At 41.9% G+C, this 10,737-nt stretch overlaps 1 protein-coding gene across 2 annotated transcripts; it reads right to left on the bottom strand.

Annotated features, from left to right (window-relative positions):
• Positions 1–971: 971 nt before the first annotated feature.
• Positions 972–9,482, bottom strand: LOC106574420 (NEDD4 family-interacting protein 2). Of its 2 annotated transcripts, none has more exons than XM_014150295.2 (8): positions 9,031–9,482; positions 5,358–5,538; positions 4,869–5,005; positions 4,362–4,449; positions 3,814–3,938; positions 2,748–2,814; positions 2,421–2,525; positions 972–2,177 (listed from the first exon to the last, which is right to left on the bottom strand). In XM_014150295.2, the coding sequence occupies exons 1-7, from the start codon at positions 9,058–9,060 to the stop codon at positions 2,422–2,424; spliced, it is 732 nt and encodes a 243-aa protein (XP_014005770.1). In that variant the 5' UTR covers positions 9,061–9,482; the 3' UTR covers positions 972–2,177; position 2,421. The 2 variants fall into 2 exon arrangements, with proteins under 2 accessions (XP_014005770.1, XP_014005771.1); XM_014150296.2 differs by having other exon boundaries at positions 4,869–5,002; positions 9,031–9,335.
• Between the last annotated feature and the right edge of the window lie 1,255 nt (positions 9,483–10,737).

Below are 10,737 nucleotides of genomic sequence, written 5' to 3'. Positions count from 1 at the left end.
ACACAGCAACCCTATTACCGTCTACTATTTAGTTTCAACTCCGTCCCCTCTCGATCTCTCCTGTGCCCTGGAGGGAGGTGTCATCTTTGAGTCAACTGATTCTAAGAGCTCAGCTTGATCACCCCTTCAGAGAGTCTGTTGACTTAAAAGTCCCGGTAGCGTCCACAACGGGCCGGGAAGCAGGGCAGGCACATGCTTAGTTTGGCCGTAAGTAGCTAGAGGCTAACGAGACCTCAGATATGCTGTCGACAGCGATTGTCAGCACTGTTCCCTCTGGGCCGGTGCGTGTGACTGAGTTTACTTTGTGCCCTGGCCTCTATTCCAAATCGCTCTAGTTAAAGGGTGGATGGAGGAGGTGGGCGAGTATTGAGGTTGTGAGAAGTAGGGCCTAAGCTATCCCGGCCTGATAAAAGGGAGAGAAAAAAGTGCCCCATAAAAAAAAGAACATTTGCCAACCGGAAGGGAGTTCTGTAAATGGGTCACTCATTAACAGTTTATAAAGAGGCTGGATTGGGGACAGCCAAAAGAAAGAACAAATAAAACCCACATGCATTCAGTAGAAGCAGGCCTCTGTACGGCAAACAATGAGCTTTTCAGGAAGAAGTTTATACTTTGTCATTTCAATAAAACATATTTGGTTGCACACATGCCAAAGAATGAGGTAAATGTGCGCCATCTAACGAAACCAACAACCAAACTATAAACTCTGAGGATTTAGAGAGAATCAGTGTCATGGGCTGTGTCTCAATTCCTCTCAAAGACCACTGGAGGAAGAGACCTTGTATCCTGTCCTCCAATGCGCTTTGAGAGCAATTGAGGAAACCGGAACGGAGGAAGCAAGTATTTAACAGCTAGTAGCGTTTTCAGACACAGCCCTAAATAAGAGAGAGGCTATTCAAAATCCTCCAGTGCTCACAATAGCACATGATAGGCCTCTTCGACATCAAATGAATTCTAACATGAGGCAGTCAAAGGGTGCATTTGGAACTTTATTGGCATTTTGCAAGACTTCAGGTTAAAGGGTTAACAAGCACGCATCATCTCTGAGTACCAGAGATGTTCCAAGAATCATTTCTGACAAAACTAGTTTGGCTGTTTTACAAACATACAAATAGAATATTAATAACGTTGCTTTAGCTGAATACTACTATAACCAACTCGGCCAGACTAATCATGCATTTAAGTTAAGTTTTTTGATATTGCTGATGAGGCTTCTGTGTAACAGAAACAAAATGAGAAAGGCATCATTCAAGCATTAAAAGAAACGCGACAATAGTTTAAAATGTCACAATCCAGGCTAATTGCAATAATCAACTCAATGAAAATGTAATTCTTTAAAATAAAAAAGTGCAAAATGGCAGATATCCTTTTTTTGGGATAAATACAAATTCCAGTTCAAAACGGATTGACAAAGATCAGTCTACGCACTACGACAAGTAAGCAATTCACAACCGAAGAGGTTCTTGAAAAGTGCAAATATAATAAATTGGCATAAGCTGTGATACAGTTCAATCCTTTCACGATAAAAGTCATGAGTTTCATCAAATAACATTTTGATACCAAAGACAAATAAATATGGGGATTAATATCATGGGGTAAAATACAAATTGACACCCCAATGGAGCTCTACAAGTTAAAAAAAATTCTAATAAGACTAACCGTTTCATCATCATTAGGAACAGACATCCAGTTCAGGAAAGGACACAATTGCATAAGACCTCTTGGCTGTATACAGTTTGTTCATGTTCTTGTGTGTACTTTTCAATAAACGTCCACAACATGTAGACCCAGCTACTACACTGCACTATTCTACCCCATGTTAAGGTGTATTCAATGTACAAGACTTGGGATATTAAGCAGGATGGGACCATAACAGGGGTTAGATCAGGAAGGCAATTGAAATCTAGAGAGCCAAACAAAGCCGGTGGAAATATCAAAAACACACCGGGTATATTTAGCTGGGTTAATCTGTACTGTACGGACTTTCTGAAAGAGAGAGGAGTCAGCCGTTTTTGCTTTTAATGAAAGACGGCAGACTTTCGCAGCGGTAATGACGCACTGGTTCTCTTCTTCCTCGCGTCGTTTCACGTGGGTATTTTTTGTCCTGGTCGTTCGAGAAGAGGGTCGCAAAATCCTCAGGGAATTTCACATTAAGGAGGAACGTTTGGTGCAACAACCTGGAGCATAGGAAGTGGGGGGGGAATATGAAAAGTTACCGTTGTAGAATTCGCAGACTACGGGTAACGGATGTTACAACATCGCCATTTAGATGAAGACAAAATTGGAAACAATATATAGTATTATTCCATAAACAATAACTTAATTTATATGCATGCCTTTACATGAATGTCAAGGTCTCTAGGATACTATCTACTATACATGTTAGTATGCGGTGACTGTGTACTAAGGTCTTCATTTACCTCAGTACAGGAAGAAGAAGCGTGTTCTGTGTGAGGCAGCCATGCTTTCAGACATGTTGCGCACTTTCAGGTAGTTCACGAACCCTCTGAAGAAAAGCAGGAGACCTGAGGAAGGGATTCGAAATCATTAGTAATAAAAAAACTTCACCACAATTCATCCAAGGTCAAGGAATGCACTTTATTGTGGGCAGATTAGTAGTACATAATTTCAGCCACCAGATGGCATTGGTGTATAACATTCTAAGTGGATACATTAGTACAGCTTAATTCCTCAGCAATTGGCTAGTTGAAGAATGCAACATTTGCTATACAGATCTGTAAACTTACCGAGGACCAGGAAAATCCACCAGAGCCAGTACTGCCCATTGAAGTATCCAGTAAAATAGTCAGAGAACTGTGGGAAAGTGGAATGTACAGGAAACGGACATTCAATAACATTTCCTACCACAGGACAATACTTTTGAATGACAGTTACTGTAAACACATGCAGATGATCAGAATCACGATGGGAGAAATATTTCCTTGAGCTAGGATTAGGCTTCCTCAAGCCTTAATTCCTCAAATGTTGGGTGTCCTAATTGAGACCATGGGCATGTTTCCAGGACAACGAAAATTAACCCTATTCCCGGACACCAGGCCTTTGATTTGGTACTGCTCAGATAAAGGCCTAAACTACTGTATAGCCTAGTATTGCACAACATCCAGTGGGAGGAGCTGTGTGCACCAGATCAATGATGAAAGCCCGGGGTTAATAACTACATCCACCAGTGTGTTGCTTCTTCATGTGGAAATTCTACAGGGCTTTGATTGATGCCCAGAGCACAGAGAGCACACTGGGCTCCTGCTCTTAAAGGTGTCCTCCTCACTTCTAGGGCTAACAAGCCTTAGCAAGCATCTGCTTCCTGCTGCACAAGCCATGCCTGGGATATGCAGTGATGTACTGGACATAATTGAAATTCATTTTGTAACATTCAACTCATTTTAACATGTTAGCCAAGTGAAGCATTTTTTAAAACATTTTTATATATAAACATTTTAGTAATTTAGCAGATGCTCTTATCCAGAGTGACTTACAAGAGCAATTAGGTTTAAGTGCCTTGCTCAAAGGCACATTGGCAGATTTTTCTCCTAGTCGGCTCAGAGATTCAAACCAGCAACCTTTTGGTTACTGGCAAAATGCTCTTAACTGCTACTAGGCTACCTATTAAGCAGGATAATGCTAACCAGTTAACTTACAGTAAAGCATTTGTAACATTGATGTTTGAAGTAGACACTCTTTGTATGGGCTGCTTTTAAAGTTATGGACTGCATGTCCTGTCCCTTATTGAAAATCAACTTCGTACGTTATTTTAGATGCATTGATTAGGCCCCTTTGAGCCAATACTGCACTTACCCTGACGATGAGAATCCACTTGATGAGTGAGAGGCCAAAGCCGCAGATGGCCCCGTATCGGCCGGCGATGGTGTTGGTCAGGCAGAATGACAGGCAGAACCCAATCCAATTGAACAGGAAGGCCACTGTTCGGAGACAAAAGAAAGCACGCAGTTACAAGCACAGACCGACAGACAGACACCACTCTCAAGGTTGACTGATATATGTTGAGGGAGTCCCTGTTCAGTATATTACAAATTGGATGTCCTCCTACACATACTTAAAAGACACATTCTGAGGCCATATGAATGTAGCCAGAGAATAGCTAAGCTGACTTACTTTGACCTTTCCCACCTCCATTCCCATTGGAGGAAGAGATCATGTTGTCTTCAATGAGTCTGACTGTTGCCACTTTGTGGTGAATCCATAGAAAACACCTTCAACTGCTTACTGACATTTTCATCCAAGCAAACTTTTGTTATGTTCCTCTACTCAGACTGAAATGGGCCAGTTCGCTCAGTGAAAGAGGCTATTTGGGGGGGGTTACGTGCACAAACAGATCCACTCACTGAAAAAGGCCAGCATGAAAATGCCGTCGTTTCCCACCCTCAGCTGGTCGACGTCGCTGAAGTCATCCCTTGGAGGTAAGTCATCCTCCTGTTTAAGGGAAAGAGGACAGGAAAACAACTCATCCATCTCTTCTGCAGAAATATCACAATAGCTCAGTCATCCCAATGAATAAGGAGATGGGAAGTATAGTACTGTTGCGTGTCGACATTTCCTTCTCTTTTGGCGTTGTTGAGAAAGCAGAAACACAGTTCAATGGGTATTTGTACTAAACCTACATAAAATAGAGCTAACATACCGTAAATACTGTTGTAGCTATGACTTGGACAATATAGCTATCAAAGTTGTTTTGGTCCTGAAATATGTTGTTACGCTGTGTAGTTAACAATAGCAGCATTGAAGTTCCTTACAGCATTCCAGCAGAATAATCCTGTTTTCATGGGTAAACATCCCATACTTAAACACGTACGTGTGTGTCTGTGTGTGTGTGTGTGTGTGTGTGTGCCTACCCCTGGTATCACCTCCACAGCAGAGAGTACCATGCCTGCAGCTTTGGCTTTCTCTGCCTCATCGTAGGTGGGAAGAGAGGTGGCCACGCTGTAGGGCGGCGGCACGGGGAAATCACTTGGGTAACAACTGCTCTCTACTGGGGGACCACAGGGAAGAGACATGGCCAATTAAAACTACAACAGGGCAAATTAACACAGTTCACAAGGTGAAGACGAAGTTCGGAAATCAATTCAATCAAATAAGGAAATCACATCGGCTTAATTCCAGGAGGCGTGTGAACTATCGGCCTATACGTAGGGCAACTGGCTGGTTCCAGCATGTTTGAAAGAGCTACAGACGCTGCGAGAGAATGAGATGGAGAAAGGGGCAGAAAGACAGAGAGTGAGACACAGAAAAAGGCAGAAGCAAAGACATAAGCTAAACTGAAGAGTAGAATGGGGATTAAAAAAAATCCAAACAGACAGTATATGGAGTCTTTGGTTCTGTACCAGGCATGGCAGCGGTGTCTCCCAGGGCGATGCTGGCATACGGGGGAGGTGGGGCCTCTGCGTCCCCCTCCAGGGCTACTGGGACTGGGTAGGCCAGAGAGGACGAGCTGGCCTGGGCCGAGGTGCACGGCTGCTGGGCGCTGGTGGAGGGCTCACAGGAGTCGTCGTCATCATTCTCAAACTGAGAGAGAAGGGGGGGGCGTAGAGAAGGAGTTAAGTGTGACTTCAATAAAACCCACGTCACAAGTTCACAACACAGACTGTCAAAGGTGAGGAAGGAGAGGGAAGCCCTGTAAACTGAGACGCTTGGAGAGATATGGTCATGGCCCAACACTGAAAGATCATCTGGTGTTTTGAAATAAACTAAGTAGGCAACATTTGATTCCAGTCCTAAGAGTGCTGAAGACATCCAAAACAACATGTGATCTAGGCTAATTTCCAGCATAGCATCCAGTTGGAAGAAGACTACATGGTCATGGGAAACAGAAGGGTGACAGATTCTATAAGGCCTACAAGCCTTATATCTGGCCAATGACAAATGATGTAGCCTAAGCGGATGCTTGATCAGTGTGGCAGCAGTGCCAAATGTCGCTTTAGTCTTGCAGCTCACTTGAGGCTGTGGCTTTTGCGTAGGTCAACAGACCAGGGTTTAACTTGTGGCTTAGCTGTAGATAAAGTTTGGCATCATGTCCAGCAGCACTCTATGCACTGCGGGTCAATGTGCAAAGCCAAGAAAATAAGTGAGTGCGATGCTATCCGGTGTCAAGGACACCAGTTATGTAAGAGCTAAACAACTGCATAATTGACCAGGGGTGATTTAGTTATTTCACCATCAGCACACCAAGGCGTAAACAAGAACTCATCTCAGTATAATACTCCCAACAACAAAAAACAAGTCCAAATAGACAGGTTAGGCCTACATGTTTAATAAAGACCTGTTCAGAATGAGTGTACACAAATAGCAATGTTGGTTGGGGAGTTTACATTATAAAAACAGCCTGTATGATGCATCTAAATACAGGTTGCCCTCAAAACTGAAAACCTGACAGAGAGATGACACATTGAGGCAAAACCACAGTTGCCTAGCGACTGAGGAAAGTGCAGAGGCAGGATCAAAATAGCATGGCTGAGGCTGAAAAAGTTCTGCACATCAAGAAGCAAAAAAGGAAAGGCATACCATGGTATGTCTGATGTCAGCAAGCATTCCAGCATAGTGCAGCAGTGGGCATGTGGACGTTTAAGGCCAGTAGGCGACATTATTCAAAGGCTTACAACAACTGCCTAATTAGCTTATCCCATATCAAATCAGTCAGTCTATGGAAGTAATTATTGCTAACCTAAATACACACGGCATGATAACGACTATGAAAGTTAAAGTTTTCTGCTTTAGAGAGAGGGGCCGATACATGACTAAACCAGAAGTGACCCTAGCCTTGGATACACAGCATTCACATTGACAACTAGACAGCCAAGCAATAGCCAACCTCCAGCAGCATAGCTAAAGCTGGTGCTAGAGGCCAAGTGTAGAACATGACAGGGCATCGCAGAGCCGCGACCCAAACAAGTATTTACACACATGTAAGAGTCATTTTTCACTCGGCACAAAAAGTGGATTTCTGAATATTTCCTTGTTATCGGAGTTCCATCTGAAACCGGAAAAAGGCGTTTATAAGACACAGGTGCCTACCAAATTGAGAATTAAGGAAGTATCGCCAAATAAAATGGTAGGTTGAACAATGTTCCGCTATCCATTACCCATCCAACGCTAGAACACCAGCGTTTCCTCTATATTAATTTAGAAGCGGTGTGCCGACACTTCTAAATGACAACCTCCACTCCAATGTTTTTTTATTTAGAATATATACTGAACAAAAAGATGAAAACGCAACATGCAACAATTTCATTGATTTTACTGAGTTACAGTTCATATGAGGAAATCAGTCATTTGAAATATATTCAATAGGCCCTAATCTATGTATTTCACATGACTGGGAATACAGATATGCTATCCTGTCACAGATACCTTTAATAAAAATTGACCTCACAATGTGCCTCAGGATCCGCTCCTGGTATTTTTGTGCTTTTAAAATTCCCACCGATAAAATGTAATTGTATTCATTGTCTGTAGCTTCTGCCTGCCCATACCATGACCCCACCGCTACCATGGGGCTCTCTGTTCACAACGTTGACATTAGCAAACCGCTCACCCACACAAAGCCATACACGTGATCTGCGGTTGTGAGGCCGGTTGGACGCACTGACAAATTCTCTAAAACGACATTGGTGGCGGCTTTTGGTAGAGAAATGAACATTAAATTCTCTGGTGGACATTCCTGCAGTCAGCATGCCAATTGAACAGAACTTCAGACATTGTGGCATTGTGTTGTGACACAAAACTGCATATTTTAGAGTGGCCTTTTATTGTCCCCAGCACAAGGTTGCACATGAGCAATGTCCATGCTGTTTAATCAGCTTCTTGATATCCCACACCTGTCAGGTGGATGGATAGTCTTGGCAAAGGAGAAATGCTCACTAACAGGGATGTTAACAAATTTGTGCATATGGAACATTTCTGGGATCTTTTATTTCAGCTCATGAAATATGGGACCAACACTTTACATGTGTTTATATTTTAGTACTTTTTTTGTAATTTCTATATCCTTTATATTTATTTTTAGTAAAACAAAATAAAAAAAATGGGGGGGGGTGTTAAAATGTTTTCAGTGTCAACTTAAATGACTAAGACTAGAAATAATGTATGTAGATAACATAATGGAGCTATATATTTTTTAATAAGATAATCTTTGAGAACTAACAATCACTTAAATAAAAACTAGATGGGGAAATATAAATAAAACAAACGTCATGGCACGTTATAATGTTTGAGACACGCAGACAGCACATGAACACAGCATAAGCCATTGCAAAATGTGTAGAAAATTACCTTTTAAACTGCACATTTTCTATCAGCCCCATGGTAAAATGTCTAGAAATGCAGGAAATTAGCTTTAAAACTATAAAATATTCTATCCACCCCATGGTAAATTGTGTAGAATTGCTAGAAATTATATTTAAAAAACCAACATTATGGCGCAAGAAGAGGGCCTCTTGAGCACTACAGAGATGTCATGGAACATTTTGTTTGTGGGCCCATGGGCCACATACTCTGGTTGAGGGGATAATGTATTAGGCACGTGTTACAGGCCTACGGTGTGGCTTTTTGAGGGGCTAAACATACTTGAGCAAAGTAGATTATTTGGTAGTTACCACAAATGGCTGTATATAATTTAACTCTAGCCTGTGTTAGCTTACCTGGCTCTGGCTGGCATACAGCTAAATAAATAACTTAGCTAGCCAAGGTAGTTATCCGTTCAGAAAACCAATATAAGCGGAGTTAACTAAGAGCTAAAGTTCTGTCATTTTGATGGCTAACACTGAACTCAGATTGGAACTTGCTAGTTTAGCTAACGTTTAAGTTAGCTAGCTATTGTACTGTTGATCTGCTGCTGAATAATGCGGAAGTGACAGGCACGAGGAACATCAGTTTGATTACAAGCCGCCAACTTAAACATTTCTAGTCTAGTTTGACACCAAGTAATGTTGTAAATAGTTTGTATCGTTTATATTAGTTGGAGTTCCCAAACGGATGACAATGTCGATTGTTTTCGCTCACCACTTGGTATCGGCTCGCTGCCTGGTCCATCTTCACGTTAGACTCCGCTGGCGGAGCTGGCCAGCAAGCGAAAAGTCGACAATCTTGTATTTAGCTATTTCGTCACTTAATTTAACTTTTTAATGGACCGCATTCAGGTGAAGTATATTAAATATACACGTACAAAAAAACGTAAATTTACGCTTCAACTGAAGCAAAACTCCCTTTGATAGGAAACGTCGAGTGAGTGGAAACACAGAGGGCTCTTTGACTTGTGACGCAATGCCTCCGAATTCCAAATCTACTCCTATCCACTACACTTCCCTCATCCCTGTAGATCTGAAAGATATTGGATGAATGTAAACAATAAAGTGAAATATAAGATATCGTCTTATTCTTAATACCTATCAAATCTCATAAGATTTGACGTTAGACAAGACAGTGTATAGGCTAGGAAGTAGGTGCTACTGGTCGAATTGGAATTGGGATTTCTACTCTACCGGGGACTATAACATATGTGACCGCTAGGTGGTGCAAAAACTCAATAGTTATTCAGAGACAGGCAGAGTAGGTCGGTCAGAAGCCTACAGTACACACACTGTTCGCTATAATCCCACCGTAGATGTCGGAAAGATAGTTCATTCCCCATTTTGGGTTGTGGGACTTTGCATTTGGACAGGTAGGCAGAACTCTTGGTTTATAGTATATCAGGTCTCATTGGATGGGCTGCTGTAACTGTAAACCAGGGTTCCCCAAATGGCGGCCCGCGGACCAAATTTGGACTGCGGCTGGTTTTATTTGGCACCCCAAGTTTCTGAGCCACACTTTTAAAATTATTTTTGTATTTACAATTTTCATTGCTAGACATAAAAGACTAAGAGCACCAGGAAATCATCTTCAATTGATTGTTCCAATGTATTCCTACGTGGCCCCCCCGACCATCTAGTTAAGAAAAAATCGACCCGAGGCTGAATCTAGTTGATGATCCCTGCTGTAAGCACTGGTAAGGAGAGACCTTGTTAGAAAACATTGGGAAGAACATTGGGGGAGATTAGGAATGTATGAGGCCCTGATTTCATAGAGAATACATTAGGCCCCTTAGGCTCCTACCACCATGGATTGAGAGTTCCAAAACAAACCCAGAGGACCCAATCAACTTCTAATTTCCTTCTATTTTCTTTCCCTGCAAGTGCTTGTTAGTGAAATATGTGTTTGGCCATTAAATGAGAAAGGGAGAGAGAGAAGGAGGGAGAGCTTTCAATTGCACGGCTGTTTCTGTCTTTAATTCGACTAAGACAGTTGTAAATTATATGCAATGCAGGCTGTGCAAGACATGGTCTATCTAGGCTCATGGGTACTACAAACACAATGGGAGAAACTGAGCAGGAGATTATAGCTATTCAATCAGACCAAATAGAGAAGAGAACATTTACAAACAACACACCAAATATAAGAGCAACATTTCCAGTTTCGGTTAAATTTGGAACTGTTGGATAGCTGTCACATATCAAAAGTAAATCAATTCCTTCATGACTGCAACAAGTGTGTAAGTTTGAGAGGAATTGAGTCTTACTTTTACTTGCAGTATTCATGCATGACCACAGGGAGTCACCATAATCATACCAATTAGTAAAGGTGTCCTTGTCTGAAAATGTATGTAAAACATTGACTACATGCAACAGAGGTGACCAACCCTGTCCCATACAACTATAGTGTGAGCAGGTTTTT

Source organism: Salmo salar, chromosome ssa16 (assembly GCF_905237065.1).
Source record: "Salmo salar chromosome ssa16, Ssal_v3.1, whole genome shotgun sequence".
NCBI lineage: Eukaryota > Metazoa > Chordata > Actinopteri > Salmoniformes > Salmonidae > Salmo > Salmo salar.
Note: the sequence above shows the minus strand (reverse complement) of the source record. Positions and strands in the feature narration are given on the sequence as shown.

Coding starts and splice junctions, on each gene's coding strand:
- LOC106574420 (XM_014150295.2), bottom strand. CDS start 9,060: ATGGACCAGGCAGCGAGCCGATACCAAGTG. Junction 3,939..4,361: donor TTTCATGCTGGCCTTTTTCA/GTGAGTGGATCT, acceptor GTCTCCGAACAG/TGGCCTTCCTGTTCAATTGG. Junction 2,815..3,813: donor AGTGGATTCTCATCGTCAGG/GTAAGTGCAGTA, acceptor ACTTTCCCACAG/TTCTCTGACTATTTTACTGG.